This window comes from Sceloporus occidentalis, unplaced genomic scaffold (assembly GCF_023333645.1).
Source record: "Sceloporus occidentalis isolate IW3139 unplaced genomic scaffold, rSceOcc1.0.p SCAF_23, whole genome shotgun sequence".
Taxonomy (NCBI): domain Eukaryota; kingdom Metazoa; phylum Chordata; class Lepidosauria; order Squamata; family Phrynosomatidae; genus Sceloporus; species Sceloporus occidentalis.
In genome coordinates, this window is record NW_028317003.1 from 4,618,637 (window position 1) to 4,638,456 (window position 19,820).

The window sequence follows — 19,820 nt, forward strand, 5'->3', positions numbered from 1 at the left end:
GCAGCGGTGGCTGCTGTGTAGAAGCGGGGGGTCTCCCCCTTCTTCGCGGCGGCTGCGGCTGGAGTGTAGAGGCAGGTCTAACCGTCGGGTATGTGACAATGTCTCAGTATTTAAAAAACAAAATAACAACATGCTAAATAATTTAACAACCTTCTTTTGCTGCAAGTAACTTTTTGCACCCGGTCCTTGATTGTTCCCTGTGGAGTTTGCTAATATTTAATAAGCAGCGCCTGTTACATTTATTGGGATCTCAGATGCTGAGAGGTTGTTTCTTTTTACCTAATCTATGATTTACGGGTCAAACACATCCACCTTATCCTCATCATGCCCCAGGACATTTACTGTGTAGCCAGAAATAACTCCTCTATAGCAGGCAAATAAGTTTTTGTCAGTTTCGACGGGATCACCCTTATTTTTGGAAACTTTCTAAGTGGGCTTCCCCTGAGAATCTTCAAATATTAACCTTTTAATAACTCATTGTGAAGGTTCTATGTAGTGACTCGGTATATGTGACACCCAAATGGCTCTAATACCGGTCCTCATGAAAACCTTGACTTATTATTTAAACGTCCATCCTAGTCGACATCCTAGAACAGATTCAGCTTTGACTGACATCATCCATGTTTTGCTGCTGGCTCAAAATATTTCTTTACAGGAAAGAGGAAACCTAAGTTATGATATCATCAGTAAACGAAGCGTATCATGTGCTGAATAGGTTTGATTATACTTGCGTTATAATAATATACTGTATACATAATGTAGCACCACATGGTCAATCTAGATATTTACACTGACACAATCATATACCGTATTTGCTTGATTATAAGACGCCGCCAAAATCTGAATATCAATTTAGGAAAAAAAGAAAAAGCCTGAATATAAGACGACCCTATAGTTAAAAAAGTTTTACTAGTAAAAATAAAGCTATGATTGAGAAAAATAGTTTTTTTGTTTTTATTTCCTTTTATTTGCCAACCTGCCCCCCCTAGTTATTCACATCTGCCCCCAGGCTTGCCACTCTGCCTCCCTGATATGCCTTATACCCCCCTATGTGCCACTCTGCCTCCCTGATATGCCACTCTGCCTCCAGAAATGCCTTATACCAGATCTGGGTCTGCAATACAATTGAAATCTCCTGCCATTAGCATTATTCCCTGGATATATCCTAGAGTTTTATTCATAATTCAAAAAGCATCCCTGTTTTTTATTAGGGGCATATATATTTACTATTGAATGTACCTGGACCCATTCTCTTTAATATTTTTATTAGTGATATTGCAGATGGTCTTGCTGGAAAGGTCTATTTGCAGACGAATGGCAAATGATTTAGGTAAACTGGAAAAATGGTCAGAGTGGTGGCAACTGGCGTTTAATGTGGATGAATGCAAAGTAATGCATCTGGGGCATAGAAAGCCAAGGGCAGAGTATAGAATATTTGATACTGTCCTAACCTCAACGTGTGAGGAAAGGGATTTAGGGGTAATTATTTCTGAGGATTTAAAGGTAGGCAGAAACTGCAGTAGAGCAGCAGGTATTGCTAGCAGAATGCTTGGTTGTATAGCGAGAGGTATTAGCAGTAGAAAGAGGGAAGTGCTCATGCCGTTGTACAGATCACTGGTGAGACCTCACTTGGAGTATTGTGTACAGTACTGGAGACCGTATCTCCAGAAGGACATAGATATGTTGGAGAAAGTTCAGCTACTAAAATGGTTTATGGATTACAGGATAAAACTTACCGGGACAGGTTAAAGGATCTTAACATATATAGCCTGGAAAAAAGACGTGACAGGGGGGATATGACAGAAACATTTAAATACTTAAAGGGAATCAACAAAGATAAAGGAAGAGAGATTATTTAAAAGGAGAAATACTACCACAACAAGAGGACATAGTAAGGGCCGGCCCTACCATGCAGCAGAGTGGGGCAATTGCTCCAGGCGGCCCTTTTGAAGAGGCGCCACTCTGCCGCCCCAAGCGCCTTTTTTTTTAAGCGGAAGAGAGAGGGATGCCGAGTGGTTTTCGCTTACCAACTTGTCAGTACCCGCTCGGCGCCCCTCTCTCTCCTCTGCTAGCCGTCTAGCTCGGTCTCGGTGCCAGCTTGTAATGCTGAGCGCCGGAAGATGATGTCATTTCTGGCGCTCAGCAGTAAAGCAGCGCGCACCGTGGCAGAGCAGGGAGACTCGCCGCCGGACTGCTGCAAGGTAAGTGACGTACAAAAGGGTAATAGGGAGGGAGAGGAAGGGTAGATAATGACCCCTGGCGGCGGCGGAATTTTAAACTTCGCCCCAGGCGCCGTTTTGTCTTGGGCCAGCCCTGGACATAGTCATAAGCTAGAGGGGCAAAGGTTTAATGGTAACATCAGAAAATATTACTTTACAGAAAGGGTAGTAGACGCATGGAATAGCCTTCCAGCAGAAGTAGTAGATGTTAATACAGTAAATGCATTTAAGCAAGCATGGGATAGGTATAAGGCCAAGCTAGATATAGGATAAGGGCAGGTACTAAAGGAAAGCACTCAGAGATTGGGCAGACTGGATGGGCCTAATGGCTCTTATCTGCCGTCACTTTCTATGTTTCTATGTTTCTATATCTTATTATTTAATCTGCAAACCAGAAGTAGAAAACGGCCCTCTTTATCCTAATGGATATATAATTTCTCATACTTTATTTCCCTGGTAATCAGTATGGCGACTCCCCTCTTTTTTTGATGTTCTATTACTGGATATTTCCTAAATGAGAGCTTCCGTGCAAATTGATACGTCCAATGGGTTTCCTGAATTATTCCTACACCAGTTTTGTTTTCTACAAGGAAATTAATCAGCGTCTGTCATGCACAGCGTAAAGTAGAACCTGTAGAACCTGACAGTACCCCCCCTCGAAGGGGGCGGCCACCGGACGACCCTTGGCAAGACCAACACGTCTCCTGGCGAGGAAGACCCGTACCAGACGAGGAGCGTTGAGACGAGCAGTGGGTACCCAGGAACGACTCTCCGGACCAAGTCCTCTCCAGTGGATCAGATACTGCACGCTCCCTTGTTGTCTGCGAGTGGCCAGAATCATCTGACGACAACACCGAAGTGGATCTGCACCAGAAGTCCCCGCAGCAGGAGGTCTTGTGGTAGTAAAACGATTGCACACCAGAGGCTTCAGAAGCGAGACGTGAAAGACTCGCGGAATCCGAAGGGTACGAGGTAAGAGAAGTTCGTAGGCTACTGGATTGATCCGGCGAGTGATAGGAAAAGGACCAATAAAACGTGGAGCCAATTTCATGGAAGGAACCCTGAGTTTGAGATACCGGGTAGACAACCAGACCCTCTCTCCAGAGGGCCTGTTTGCCTGATGCTCCTGACGCCTGCCCTCCTGTTGCAATGCCTCTAGTACTGAAGACCACGTGGACCGTATGGTAGCCAATCTCTCCTGTAATTCAGGAACCGCAGAGGCAGGGAATGTTCCGGGAAAGGACTGTGGATGCAGACCATATAAACAGAAGAATGACGACACTCCTGTGGACTCCTGTACGGAGTTGTTACGGGCAAACTCAGCAAAAGGTAGCAGATTAACCCAATTGTCCTGGTGGTTATTGACAAACAGGCGTAAATACTGTTCCAAGTGTTGATTAGCCCTCTCCGCTGCTCCGTTGGACTGTGGATGATACGCGGACGAGAATGCCAGAGTAATACCCAAGGCCTTAGTGAATTCACGCCAGAAGCGTGCTACGAATTGTGAACCTCGGTCGGAGACAATCTCGGTGGGTAATCCATGGAGACGGACGATCTCGCGTATAAAAACTTCGGCCAACATGGCAGCAGAGGGCAATTTTTTCAACGGGATCATATGAGCCATCTTGGAAAAGTGATCAACAACCATAAGGATAACAGTATGACCTCTGGAGTTCAGTAAGTCCACCATAAAGTCCATGGCTATGTGCGTCCACGGAGTCGAAGGAAGAGGCAGAGGATGCAAAAGACCAGCAGGCAGTCTCTTGGAAGACTTGTTAGCTGCACACTTGGTACAGGACTGGACGAATAGGACAACGTCCTTGGCCCAATTCGGCCACCAAAAAGTTCTGGACACGAGCTCCTTAGTGCGTGTAATTCCCGGATGTCCCGCCGTCCTGGAACCATGAGAAAGACGGAGGACTCGAGACCGGAAACGAACAGGAACAAACAACTTGCCAACAGGTAGAGACACCGGAGCTTGAGTTTGCATACTGGCAATACGATCCAACAGGGGAGTACGACAGGTAAGTCGGATAGCAGCCATGACCTTGGTCGCAGGAACGATCGCCTCGGGTTCGTGACACTCCTCTTCAGGAAACGTGTGCATGCGTTCTTGGATCCTGGACGGTAGGTCAAAACAAAGGGAAATCGTGACAGGAACAAGGACCATCTTGCCTGCCGAGGATTGAGACATTTTGTGGTCTCGATGTACTGTAGGTTCTTATGATCCGTTAAGATCAAGGTAGGAACTTGTACCCCCTCCAGCAGATGTCGCCACTCCTCCAGGGCAAGTATAACCGCCAGTTCCTTGTTGCCGATGTCATAATTTTTCTCCGCCGAAGAAAATCTCCTGGAGAAAAAACCACACGGGTGTAGTGGCCCACTATACGAGGCCCTCTGGGATAGGACAGCCCCCACGCCCGTCTCTGATGCATCCACCTCCAGGACAAACGGTAAAAGGGGTCCGGATGTCGCAGTACCGGAGCAGTAGTAAACCTCTCCCTCATCTGGTCAAAAGCGGAGACGGCAGCGGGTGGCCATTCGATGGTATTGGTCCCTTTCTTGGTCAGGGCCGTCAGAGGAGCAGCAATCTTAGAATAGTCTCTGATAAAACATCTGTAATAGTTGGCAAACCCCAGAAAGCGTTGTAACGGTTTCAAACCCACAGGCTGCGGCCAGTCCTTGATAGCCTGTACTTTGGAAGGGTCCATCTCAAATCCCTCCGAGGAAATGACATACCCCAAAAACAAGACCTTGCGGACCTCGAAATCGCATTTCTCCAGCTTGGCGTAGAGCCCATGTTGTCGTAGTCGGTGTAGTACTTTAGCTACCTGCGTGCGATGAGTCGAGAGATCCGAAGAATAAATCAAAATGTCATCTAAATACACCACGACAAACTGTTGCAGGAAGTCTCTGAGACAGTCGTTGATGAACTCCTGGAAAACAGCTGGCGCATTGCATAACCCGAAAGGCATCACTGTATACTCGTAATGTTCCGACCGTGTGTTAAAAGCCGTCTTCCACTCATCGTCGGCACGAATTCTAACAAGGTTGTAAGCCCCCCGAAGATCCAGCTTGGTATAGATGGTAGCTCCGCGCGAACGGTCAAACAGTTCGGAGATCAATGGAATGGGGTATGTGTTTTACGTCTTGTAATTCTGTTAAGGCCCCTTTAGTCGATGCATGGGCGAAGCTCTCCATTCTTCTTCTTTACAAAAAAAAATCCTGCTCCTGCGGGCGACGTAGATTGGCGAATAAATCCCCGACGAAGATTCTCCTCAATATACGACTCCATGGCTTTAGTTTCAGGAACAGAGAGCGGATAAACCCGACCTCTGGGTGGCATGGTACCAGGAAGCAGATCGATGGGACAGTCGTATGGTCGGTGCGGAGGTAGTTTCTCCGCCTCCTTCTTGTCGAAAACGTCCGCGAAACACCGATACGGCTCAGGCAGAAGTGAAGTCCCGATGGAGTTCAGTGTCACTGACGTTTCACGAAGACGCAAGTCCACCTGGGAGACGTACTGTATTACCGCATCCAGGTCCGTAGGAAGGTCTCTAGCCGCGATCTCATCCTTGAGGGATTCAGATAGTCCATTCAGGAATGCGGCGACTAGAGCCTCATTGGTCCAGTTGACCTCCGCCATCAGGGTGCGGCATTCGATGGAATACTCCTGAAGAGAACGGGAACCTTGGCGGATAGAGAACAGGGATGCGGATGCCGTACTCCTCCTTCCAGGAACGTCAAACACCGAACGCAGACTTGAGACGAATTCCGAGTAGGACCGACATGGAGGAGCATTTCTTTCCCATAGTGGAGAGGCCCAAGCCAGTGCTTTGCCCGTGAGTAACGAAATTACATAGCCCACCTTAGCCCGTTCAGTAGGGAAGGCATAAGGCGAAAGTTCAAAATGTATCTCGCACTGGTTCAGGAACCCTCTGCATGCTGCTGGCTCGCCATCATAACGTTGTGGGGGAGGTAGATGAGCGGGCACAGAATGAATAGGTGCAGGCGGTGGTGGATGAACCGCAATTGCCAGAGGACCTTGTAGCGCTGGGTCTGTGTGTTGCAACAACGTCTGGAGAGCTTGGGCAAACTGATCCAGACGGTGATCCATCCCATCCAAACGATCCTCCGTGGAGCTCTGCTGTCCTACCGATGCAGGTCTCATATTGGCCTTCTGATTCTGTCACGCACAGCGTAAAGTAGAACCTGTAATCAGGTAGAGCAACGTATGCAAGTTCAATAGACAGAACACCAAAGTCCAGTACAGAATAGCCAATGAGCAAGCCAAGGTCAGGAAGCCAGAAGTCAGGATCGTTGCAGGGTAAGCCGAGGTCAGGAAGCCGGAAGTCAGGATCGTCGTGAGGAAAGCCAGAGTCAAACGCCAGGAAATCAGAAACAGGAACAAGCCGGGTCGGTAACGGAAAATCAACAGGAACGCGTACTGAGAAGACACTATGCAAGATAGGTACAACCATCAGAAGGCAAAGCTGGAAGGTTTCTGAGGATCTTAAATAAGCAGAGGAAGTCCAGGCATCAATTAACGAATTCCCGCCAAAAATTCAAAGTGCCGCTACGTCACTTCGGGTTCGCGGCCATCTTGGAATTGGCGAGATCGTAAAAGCCTAAAAGGAACGGTAGTATAGGCTGGCGCCACTAGGTGGCGTGCAGAGGACCGCGTGCATGCAGCAGGACCGGACCTGGCTCCAGCAGTGGACGGCTGACGTGTGGAGTTGCGAGGTCTTCCCCTTCCTCGCAGCGGAGGCTGTCTCGCAGAGGCGGGAGGTCTCCCACTCCTCCTCGGCGGTTGCGGCTGCTGCGGTAAGGTGGGAGGTCTCCCCCTTCTCCGTGGCGGCTGAGGCTGCTGTGCCGAGGCGGGAGGTCTCCCTCTTTTCCGCATCCAGGTATGTGACAGCGTCATTCTTTTCTGAGGGAGATTCATACCCTGAACATCCAGCGATAATATTCTCGAAACCATTTATTTAAATATTGATCATATTCTTTCTCGTCTATTTTGCTGTCTTTAAAAGAATAAGGAGTCTCACATCGGAATAAAATATCGCTATTCCATATACCACATATAACATAAAATAAGTAAACACATAAATACTTTTCCCTAGCATATTTGTGGAAGATCATCGTTTCTATTGATCTAAACACAGTTATAATTAAGTGGTCAAAACGAGAGAGAGAGGGGAAAAATAGATATACAATTAGAATATATAAAGATACATTCATGTGTATATAAGGATGTCGAATTTCAAGATATAATAAAATATCAATGTACAAATTAATTAATCTAACTACAATTAAAGTGTTCTATTAAGTAGTGAATGTGAAAAAAAGAAAAGAAAATACTAAAATAAATATGTGTGCAATATTACTCAATATTATTAATTGTTATACCTATACATGATTGATGTAAGGGTGAAACTAGAAATGCAGCTATTAATATATCTGGATATCTCTTTAATTCACCCCTCATCTTATTTCCAACAGATATTCAATTCACTTAAGTGAAAAAAAGAGAAAAAAATATGCATAAAGAATATAGTCATGTGGTAAAATATAAAATATCAAAATATAATAATATGTAAGTGTAAAAAATAATTAATCTAATTACAATTAGAGTGTTCTATTTTATGGTGAGTGTGATACATTCAATTCGCTTGAATACCATAAAGATCTAATATACAGCAAATGAGTATTTAAAATCACAAAATTAGTGGAGACAAAAACCTATAAAAAATGCTAGAAAAAATACGTGTGCGATATTGGTTAATATTATTAATTATTATACCTATATATAGTTAATGTAAGGATTAAACTAGAAATGTAACTATTAATATATCTAAATATCACTTTAATTCACCCCACATCAGAGGCGTATCTACTGAAAATAGCGCCTATGGCAAGCACTGAAATTGTGCCCCTGTCCAAATAAAAACCCATTTACTAGCCCCTGCTGCCTATATATATATATATATATATATATATATATATATATATATATATTAGTCCCTGCTGCCGATAGCGGGTATAGATCAACACGCAAACCCAGATCAATTGAAATTCACTTGTGATCTCAGCACTGAAGGTATATATCAAATAAACAGAATCAGACATACAAGTCCTGTATTTGCAGGTATACAATAATAATATATGAAACGTAGCATCGCAGGTATAGATCAACTGAATAAGACATATTAACCCTGTATTTGCAGGTACACATAAATAATGTATGGAAACATAGCATAGCAGATATGGATCTACAGAATAACACAAAAACCCAGCTTTGCAGGTAAAGATCAATTGGAATTCACATAAAAACACGGCATTAAAGGTATATTTAAAACCCCCTAAATTACAGGCATAGATCACAGGTTGCACACCGCAAAGCCAGCCCTGGCGTCCACACTGCCGACATAGAACCTGGCCAGCACCCAGATTACACACATAAGATTTGCCATCTTTGTCCCCAAATAGCCCACCACAAGTCAACTTTGTCCCCAAACAGTCCGGCCTGTGCCATCTTTGTCCCATATACACCCTGCCTGTGCCATCTTGGTCCCCAAGGCTCAAACCTCCTGCTAGTGCCATCTTTGCCCTTCCACAATTATACATCTATGATACACAAACACTTTTACAGTCACTCACTAATTCACACTTTAATTCAGAGAACTCATCCACACATTAACTCATGCTCTCCCTCATTCAGACAATTCATCCACACATTAACTCATGCTCTCCCTCATTCAGACAATACATTCACATATTAACTCATGCTCGCCCTCATTCACTCAATGCATCCACACATTAACTCATGCTCTTTACTTATATCTACCCCCTCCCTTATCACTTTTTAACCCCCTCCCTCCCTCCCTCATCGCTTTTTAACCCCCTCCCTCCCTCATCACTTTTTAAACCCACCCCCTCCCTTCCTTCCTTATCACTTTTTAACCCCCTCCCTCCCTTCCTTCCTCCCTTCCTTCCTCCCTTCCTTCCTTCCTTCCTTCCTTCCTTCCTCCCTTCCTTCCTTCCTTCCTTATCACTTTTTAACCCCTCCCCTCCCCTCACCTTGAAGTCCAGCAACGGGAGCACGATGTTGCTGTCTTCCTGCACCGCTCGCTGGTGCCCGCTGCTTCACTGCTGAGCGCCGTAATATGACGTCATATTTCGGAGCCCAGCAGTGAAGCAGCGGGCACCAGCGAGCGGCTTTTAAACACTGATGCAGAGGAGATAGAGGGGCGCCTAGCAACCGCTCGGCGCCCCTCTATCTCCTCCACATCAGTGTTTAAAAGCTGCTCGCTGGTGCCGGCATTTCATGCAGAGCGCCGCAATATGCCGGCATATTGCGGCGCTCTGCATGAAATGCCGGCACCGCGATGGGGGTACTGGGCTCGTGGAGGAGCATAAAAAAAATAAAATAAATGCCAGTGAGCGGCATTTAAAAGCCGCTCACCGGCGCCCCCCTTGAGATGGCGCCCATGGCACGTGCCATGGCTGCCATACCCTATATACGCCTCTGCCCCACATCTTATTTCAATCAAATATTCAATTCATATAAGTGCAAAATATAATCATGTGATAAAATAGCAAGATATAATCATATATAAGTGTATAATGTGAGCCCAGTGATGTCACCATCATATCTCTGCTATCCATAACATAGCAGATAGATACACAAATGATCCCTATTAATATGGAACTAATACCAGAGATAATAATGAAGAGAAAAACAAAAGGTGAAATATATATATATATATATATATATATATATATATGTATATATATATATATATATATATAAACCCTCACTACTCCCGAACGCCCTAAAGCCAGTAGTATGAAAATAGTACACTATAAGGTACTATGTAAGAGATGGATGTTGCCATAAAAAATATGCATGTGGAGTATTCCAGTAATTAATTATCATAAATTGGGCTATTGTGCAGCTGTGCAACTAGACAAGCAAACTATCCTGGAAAACATTAACATACTCACACACACAAATTTACCAACATTCACCGAGACACACTCACACACACAAGCTAATATATCTAGACACACATATTAAAATGCACACACATACACACATACACCCTGGGGTGAAACAGGTGAGTGGGTCGCCAATTGCCCACTCATTTACCTTTTCCATTTTTCAATCATGTACTTTTTCTCAGCAAATCTTTCATTTCGTGTTTTTCCGTCTGATACACAACCAACCAAACATAACACACACATACCTACAATTCTCAAATCACAAGGACCTTTCCTCCTGTTATTTGCCCTGACCTTCAATTCTACACTCACTAGCCTACAATTAACGCTATAACTCACACTTCACCCTATAACCTCATTTTCCCATTTGCATACCTGCCAACAGACCAAACTATTTTCGGCACAGTCCGGCTTTTTTCCAGTCCTGTCCCATCAAATTTAGCTAAACTAGGTATGCAAATGCAGGTAGGTATAGCTAGGTAGGTAGCATCATAAACATTAAATAAATATAATAAAGTTAATAATAAATATAACTTTAAAAATATAATAAAATTAATTAAATCCCTATTTTTTTTAAAACCCATTAAAATTAAAATTAAATTATTATTTAGACCAAACCAGTGCAGTGCTACTACTCTTAAACATAACCGTACATTAACCCTAAGCTATTTTTAGTTCTTATCCCACATTTTTCCATCCGCATACCTGCCAACAGTCCCAACTTTTTCGGGACAGTCCTGCTTTTTTCCAGTCCTGTCCCGTAAAAGTTGGGTTGTTGGAAAGTATGCCATTGTAAATAGGTAGCAAATGTTAGGCATATGCCAGAGTGGCATATAGGGGTATAAGGCATTTCTGGAGTTAGAGTGGTACATAGGGGGACAAAAGGCATATCATGGGGCACAGTGGTATATAGAGGGTTAAAAGGCATATCATAGGATGCAGTGTCATATAGGGAGTATAAGGCATTTCTGGGGGGCAGGTTGGAAAATAAAAGGAAATAAAAACAGAACAAAATTTTTTTTCTCAATCATAGCGTTTATTAAAAAAAATAGTTTACATGAATTTGCATTTACTAGTAAAACGTTTTCCTATAGGGTCGTCTTATATTCAGGCTTTTTCTTTTTTTCCTAAATTATTATTCAGATTTTGGGGAGTCTTCTTATAATCAAGCAAATACGGTATATCTAGACACACATGGTAATATGCCCCCCCACACACTAACATACTCACACAAACACACATTAACATATCCACACATAGGCACACTAACAAAGCCAGATACACACACAGTAATATACCCAGACATGAATTTCACTTATTCTGTGAAGCCTTAGCCTGTCTTCAGTGCAACTGCCACACTACTACCGAGGGGGACACATCACAACCCCATCTCTTTCTTAAAATTAGGGAAATATTTAGGTTGTGGTGGGTGGGTTTACCAGCATTTCCTCCTTGGACCCATGCAGCACAATGTCTTATTCTCCCCTGGGAGGAACAGTCTTGTAGCCAGAGGAGCAGCGCAGCTTAGCAGAGCAGGCCTTGACAGAGCTAGGAGGAGGGCTTTAAGGGTTGTAATGGATTGGGATTGGTGGTAGTCTTTGTAGGTGGGGTTTTCCTGGTTAGGTATATATAGGCGGACATTTTAGATCCTGCCGCAATTAATTTGAACCACTTACCTGTTTTTGTCCCACCCTCCCTCCCTGTTTTTGGTTTTTCTTTTTTGCCTCGCTTGGTCACAGCGGCGGGGCTGGATTGGTTAGGTGGGGGGTAGAATGGGGATGTTTTGGTTGGTTATGGTTGTCTGGTTGGTATGGTTGGTTCGTTTGGTAGGTTTCAAGCTGGTCTGTGGCTCAGAACCTGGGGTGGTAGGGGTATCTCGGTATGCCCCTACTGTTGGTTTGGTGTTAGTGTGCACCTCACTGGTATGGTGAGGTTTATGTGTTATAATTTGGGGGTCATTGTCTATGTGTTGACATGTTGGGGATGTGTGACAGTTATACTGTGTGTTATTTGTTGTGGACAATGACTTATTGTTTTGGAATGTTGTATATATGTTTATATCATACATGTATATGTTAATATATTTATTTTGTTATGGTTTATAATAAAGCTGTGGACAATTATTTTCCAACATATCTGTGTGGTCTCCGTTATTGGGTTTACGGTGGGGGGAGAATATTTTGGTGTCCTTCCCAAGCCCTATCTCGACGATGCGCCTGTCATTATTAGCATTGGTTTGTGTCAACAGAAGCAGGTAAGTGGTCAATGTTACAAGTGGAAGAAATAAGTATCACTTTCAGATGTAGGTTTTCCAGATACAGCAGGAATTCCAAATGTTTGAATCAGAGACATGTTTGGAGCGGAAGATTCCTCCATACAGTGAAGGAACACAGAGTCTCAGAGTGAACATGGACTCCTCTCACCGGGTGCTTCTGTCAGGGGTTCAGGATTCCAGAATTACTGATAGGAACTCTTAGAACATGCAATCTTGAAGCAAAGACTGAATCTTATTCTGGAGCACAATGAGGGATTTTAGCTCTTTGGAATGTCTGGCCTGGATCTCAAATAAAGTGTAGTAGGATAGGGGGTAGTAAATGAACCTGGTATAGATCAGTAACATAGGATCCTACAGAATCCTGACAATTACTCTATATTATTCCATGCTCAATAAGAACTTTTCATGGGACTTTGAGTCCTGTCTCATAAGCACTTTAAAACTATCCCCCTTACTCATACAAGAAGCATAGTTTGTCAATCTTTTGTAGGATCAACATTGCGCCTCTATAATGATGTATTTTCCCACTTCTCTTGTTTTGCAGGTTTTGAAGCAGAATTTCCAAATGGGAGAGGAAACCCAGTACACTTATTGTGTTCATAATAATTGGGTCAAACTCCCCCAACTCTCCATGTCACATAAATAAATAATTTCATTCTGTATTCTTGTTTTATTTTCTATAAGTAGACTTGGGTGCTGGTGGTGTCTTCATGTTGGTCTTCGGAAAAAAAAAAAATTGGACTATGCGACAGCTTTGGCTCCAGGAGTTTAAATGTCCGTACGAGCAACTCTATTGGTCGCCTGCAGGGGCCTCCTCTGCCATCAACCAGTGAAGTACATTGGTTGATGGCAGACAAGCCCCTGCTGGTGACCAATAGGGTCGTTCGTACTGACTTCTAAAATCCTTTCCCAGCAACTTGGCCGGCAGAGACCACTGGTCTCCCTGCTGCAACAGTTAAAAGTCCGTACGGACGACCACTAAAGTCGCTTGTACAGGCCTTTAACTGTTATAGCAGGGAGACCAGTGGTCTCTGCCGGCCAAGTTAACCCCTGACGGGGAACCTACGGATTCACGCTCCCGTTATCTCGGCAGCATCGCAGGAAATCCGTAGGTTCCCCGTCAGGAGTTAAAAAGGCTGTGCAAGTGAGCCTATTGGTCTCCTGCATGCTCTTCCTCTGACATCAACCAATTGGTTGATGCCAGGAGAGGACCCTTCAGGCGACCAATAGAGTCGTTCGCACGTCCCCCCTATATCCCCTGACGCCGAACCTACGGATTTCCTCTTCCGTCAACCCCTGCCATGCTGCGGAGATAAGGTAAACTAGATGGGGAAGGGACTAGGGAGATTAGTAGACGAAGACGAACACGAAGATTCTTTGTGTTGTGTGTCTTCTTGTACGTTTTATGGCCGCTATATTCTATTATACGTTTCTTCGGAAACGAACACGAAAACTCCCTCATCGTGTTCGTTTTCTTCTTGGTCCGAAGATGAATCCACAAGTCTAGTAATACGTATTAACATCTTAAAGCCAGGGATACGCAGGTAAGGCGGTTGCACACTAGCTCTTTTGAGCAGGGCCCTCCTCACCTGTTTTTGTCATCTTGTTATGTTACATACTTATCGTTATGTCCTGTCTACACTTTGTACAGCACTGCAGAATCGGTTGGTGCTATATAAAAGAATAAAAAAAATTAGATATGAAATTATTTATTATTTAGTGGTCCTTGGTAAATTGGTGTAAATTGGCTACAGGTGATGGCATAAATATCAAAGTGTAAAGCTCTCCATACATAAAAATGTGCAGATGTAGCAGTATGCCCCGCAAAATAATCAAATATGTGCAAACATGTATCCCTAAATCCAAGCTCATCATTAAGTACAATTAGCCAAATAGCTAGCAAAAGGTCTTACATAATGATAATCATTACTGTATAGGTAATCTGGCAGGTGTCTTGTATATCAGGGATCTCTCACCCCAACACTTCTCTGGGTCACAGAGAGGGATTATTTTATCTGGTTTATCGCTTGTTTCAGTGTTATCCAAATCAAGAGCAGGTATACATTCAGCACATAAAACATCCTGAGAACACCCTATTGCACATAATAATATAAATTTTATTTTGATATTATTTGTAATTACACACAGATTATTAAGTATTTTCACTATATTTAGTATATCTGTCATCTACATTATTGCTCAAAGTGCATAAGACCAAGAGTGGCAATGAATGGGTTAAACCCGCTGGGTGGAACAGTGCAGAGTTTCATCTCTATGCAGGATTCTACAGTAATCATGTGAAATAGAGGAGGTAGTTATCTAAAAGGTAGTGTTCAGTAATTTATGTTAAAATGGGTAAAATAAAACATAGCAAACACGGAAACAAAATATCATCTCATTGTTTTTCAGCCTTTATGCATATTCCATACATGTTCAAATTCCGTCATTGTATTAGCCTCAACCACGTCTGATGGGACACTGTTCAATTTATCTACTACTCTGTTGGTAAATGTAGACATTCTTACATTACCTTTAAACCTCTGATCCTCTATAAAATAGCTTAAAAAGAAAGTTATTTATTTAATTATGTTCTTGAACCTTAAATGTTTAGAATTGACCAACATTAAATAAAATGTTTTTTTACAATCGTTATTATTAGTTTCATGTAATTTCACATATGAAGTCGCCGGATACAGAGTAACCAGCACTCCTCTCCTCCACACTATAACAGAAATGGCACAGTCTCTGCGTTAAACAGTTTGCAGGAAACAGAAGACGATAAGAAAGTTTTCATCTAGTATAACCTGAGTAGAACTACATCATATGATTTACAAAATGGATTGACAGATAGGAAGTTAAAACATTGCGGGAATGATAATACTGTGTAAGTAGCAAACTACTAACTCTGTACATCATAACAGACAAGACCAGGCAGGCTACGCGCTCCGATGTGGTCTGTCCTTCAATGTCCAACGTGGCGTAATCCATGGTGATCAATGATCATGTTATTTGTGGAGACTTTAAAGGACCAATCATGATTACAAAATTTTTAGATTTTTTTAAATTTAATATATGTTAATCCCCTCTGACATAATATCCCCCCTCCCCCCAAGCATTTCTTCCCTCATCTTCAATCTCTTCTCCAATCGCATGACCTGTGGATAAAGAGAAGACATGAAATGAAATCAATAAAAGAGATGCTATAATAATATATAAAGTTATTTACACGTCTATAATTATAAACAGATCTCTGGAACTCCAACCCCATCATTTGTCGGTGATATTTGGCAGAGCAGACTGTAATGGGGAGTAGGGCTCTGCTCAAATGCGCTTATCATCAAGAATAAAGATGCATCTATATTTAAAAATTCAGTCAATGAAACTTACTATGAAATGTCCATTGGCTCCTCCTCGCACATTCTGGAAAAGAGAATAATAAGTAGGCATTTATTGTTACTTCACTTATTTAATATCATACTTCTTTTCAAATGAAGCAGCCACCTGACTGATGTAGATGTATAAACTATTGATCAGAGGAATATGTTTAACCAATATGATATCAACTGAACATTAGCTATATCCCAAAAATAGAAGAGTCCATAACACTTACATATCAATATCCATGGGCTCTTCTGGATCCAATGGTCTAAAAAAGACAGTAGAGAAGAAGGTTTGTAATTAAATGGAAACAAACAACTTTTCACCGTTTTGTGCTAACACCAGCAAAATAATGACAAACCTGAAACCTACCTTGGTTTGGGATTCTTGAAGCTATAGATGTTTCTGGATAGAACACAAAAACTCCATGTCAGTTTGGAATTATTAGATATTCTTACCATTCTCTTTAATAGAAATGGACATCCATGGAGCATTCTGTGTTTGTTGTCTTATTATGTATGAGGAATAAATAGGCTAGAATTATAGCCCAATTATATCCCTCTGAAATGAGTTGCATGCTAGCCCAAGCTGTTTTTCTACGTGAATCTTTATGAAACATGTAGAACCGGGCAATGTCTAGGACAGAACCATAAAATCTTGTAAAGAGCCTTATGGATTTAATATGAACTAACAGGGTAAGCCTGGATCTACCCTATATACACAATGGAATAGTAAAAGTTTTGAGAGCATACATTGTGACATTTTAAATAAGTAAAGCCTAAATTTGATAAGAGCAAGCATTCATTGGTTTCTTACCCGTCGTACTTGAACTGCGGGGCTTTTAGGACAGATCTGGTCCCATCTTTAGCTTTTCTATTGAGGGCAAAAAAAACCAATAAGTAGATAGAATATTGTTGTTATCTGAAAAAAGCTGCATGTTGGCCCAAGGTGTTTTTCTATGTGAATCTTTATGAAACATGTAGAACCGGGCAATGTCTAGGACAGAACTATAAAAGATCCTAAATAGCCTTATAGGTTTAATAGGAACTCACAAGGTAAGACTGGATCTACCCTAAATGTACATTGCAATAGCAAAGGTTTGGAGGCATAGATCTTGACATTTCAAAATAGTAAAGCTTACATTTGTTAAGCGCAAACATTCATTGGTTACTTACCCATCATACATGAACTGCGGGGCTTTTAGGACAGATTTGGTCCCATCTTTAGCTTTCCTATTGAGGGAGAAAACAGAACAAGGGTTGATTAGAATATTCTTGTGTGCTCCTTGGTATAAATAATTGTTATGATCCCATTACGAGAATGTTTCTCATAAGTAAAGCCTAAAGAAGAAACATTTATTGGTTACTTACCCAGGGCACATGAGCTGTAGGGCCCTTAGGACTGGTGTGAGTCCATCATTAGCTTTTCTATTGAGGACAAAAACAAAACAAAAAGTCAATAGAATATTGTTGTGTCCGCCGTGTTATAAATAATTGTTATGAACCAATTAAAAGGATTTTTGTTAAATAATAAATAATGTTTTCTTATATGTTTTATTGTATTTTCTGTAATGTTAAACTTTTTGCTGGCCTATTCATATAACACAGAATCTCTATCTGTTGTGGGGTACACAAAAGTAAAAAGGGCAAAAACAGAACAAATATTGGATAGAATATTCTTGTGTGCTCCTTGGTATAAGTATTTTTTAATGAACCCATTACGAGTAAAGCCTAAAGAACAAACATTCATTGGATACTTACTCGGGGTACTTCAGCTGTGCAGCTCTTAGGACAGATTTCTGCCAATTGTTAGCGTTTCTATAGAGGACATAAAAAATGAACCTATTACAAGAATGTTACTTATATATCAACAGCCCCAGGATTTGTCTTTAAGAAAGAAATAAAATGTCTGCATATTGCCTGCTGATATATTAGTTCAGGTGACTAGTACGTAGGAACATGATTCCTGCTGTCATACCATAAATATGTGGTGTTTTTTGTATGTTCTGTAGTGTTAAACATTGTTGTGGGGTACACTAAAAGTAAATATGGGGATCAGGGTTGAACAACAATAGAAAGCATCTCTATGGCTTCGAACAGAGCCATAAAAGATCCTAAGGATCCTTATGGATTTAATAAGAACTAAAAAGATAAGCCTGGATCTACCCGATCTGTACATTTTAATAGTAAATGTTTTGACCGCATACATCTTGCCATTTCGAATAAGATAATACTTACTCGGGATACATCAGCTGAGGGGCACTTAAAACAGATTTAATCCCATTCTTAGCTTTCCTGTTTAGGTCAAAAACAAATAATTAGTGAATATAATATTGTTGCAACCATGTTTTCTACAACAAAGATTGAACCTATCTGCCTAATTGCCAAAACCTTACTTTAAAAGTTTAAACATTTTACTGCCATTTTATTTCCCACAGCAAAGGATTCAAATCATCCTAAAATATCTTTCTCTGCAACCCTTTCTTCTCTTACCCGGCCTCTGGAAGCATCCTAGAACCTTTAATGGCGTTCCGCCACATTTTTCAGGCGCTTATTAAACCGCTTCTGCTGTCTCCTCAGATAAACAGAAAATGAGTCTGGTGGCAGCAGTCAACACATCAGTTGGCAGGCAACTGATGTCATAATTGGTTAGAACCCCACAGAGGTGCATGAGGATCCCCATGTTAACATCATATGGATATGCCATGTAAATAAAAACATAATAGGAGAAGCCTGGGGGCAATAGGAATTATAAGTGCTGAGGTGATGTTTAATAAAGCAGAAGAAATGGAGATAGTTTATTATGATTCAGTATTCTTACCCACAGCTTAGAATATCTCCAAAAAGATTATAGCGGTGATAATGATGAGGATAAAGTTATGAGATACTGCAGAGCTTTTTTGGACACAGAAATCAAATTACACTATTTGGACTGTTACATAGGACTTGGAGACTTTTAATCCCCACGTGACTTATTCACTAAAGGTGCAGTTTACAGCACAGTGACAATGTTAGCACACAATGCAAGTTTAGCCAGCAGGTAAGGCTTAGGAAGCCTTGGATAATTTATAGTTTAAATAATGAGTCAACTTTCAAGATTTCTCATTGATTTTGTCTTTTTTGTATATATATTTTTAACAAATATGGCAAAACACTATCATCATCAGACAAGTAGAACAGCCTCACAGCAGAATTTGCTTGAGGTTATTACAATAAGGGAATGTAGACATGCCCGGGACAGGCACATTTTGTTTTCCGGATTTTAGGATGAAAAGTACTGATTAAGGTTTAAGCCACTTATATGTATTTACCAACATCTTCACATTATCTTCTTATGCTTCTATGTGTAAATATAAATGTCTCTGTATATGAGATGATGTACTTCCATATTGTATGTAGGCATCTTATTCACACGCACACTATTTATAGTTAATATATATATATATATATATATATATATATATATATTCTGATTTTGAATAATAACATTTATCTTTATATCATTAATTAATTTGTTACAATTTCTGGTTTCACCATCATCCTATGTTATATAATTATATATCTATATAAAGAAAAAAAATGTTATAGCTATCATATAAAAAAATTCAGTGTCAATGGTGTCCATGATATATTATAATTATTCACGTATTCGGCGTTTCAGCTCATGGGAATGACGTTCTTGATAGGTGGTAAAACGGGATGCCTAAAAGTTTCCCTGCCAGCTGCTTTTGGGCTTCACATGTATGTCTTTAAGATGAAATGTTTGGGTGGTTGGTGGGGTTGTGGTTGTATCTATTATCTCCGCTTGCCCCTGTTCAGTGGCCATTCATGTTCCTTCTCTGTGAGGCTTCACAGGTAACAAAGTAACAACGTTTCAGCTGTTCTGGTTATTTCAGTATCTGAGACCATAAAGGGATACATATCAGAAACTAATACAAGGAAATA

General features: G+C 41.5%; 1 protein-coding gene across 1 annotated transcript in view; it reads right to left on the bottom strand.

Moving 5' to 3' along the window:
- Window positions 1–5,391: 5,391 nt before the first annotated feature.
- LOC149300717 (collagen alpha-6(VI) chain-like) overlaps window positions 5,392–19,820 on the bottom strand; it is an 83,857-nt gene continuing 69,428 nt past the window's right edge. Inside the window, exons 39-47 of the mRNA XM_089484768.1 lie at window positions 18,114–18,170; window positions 17,637–17,693; window positions 17,247–17,303; window positions 17,052–17,108; window positions 16,693–16,749; window positions 16,109–16,144; window positions 13,927–14,001; window positions 7,167–7,284; window positions 5,392–6,405 (exon numbers count right to left, since the gene is read on the bottom strand). Of these exons, the coding sequence (XP_089340894.1) occupies window positions 5,392–6,405; window positions 7,167–7,284; window positions 13,927–14,001; window positions 16,109–16,144; window positions 16,693–16,749; window positions 17,052–17,108; window positions 17,247–17,303; window positions 17,637–17,693; window positions 18,114–18,170 (1,528 nt within the window). The remainder of the gene's footprint in view (window positions 6,406–7,166; window positions 7,285–13,926; window positions 14,002–16,108; window positions 16,145–16,692; window positions 16,750–17,051; window positions 17,109–17,246; window positions 17,304–17,636; window positions 17,694–18,113; window positions 18,171–19,820) is intronic.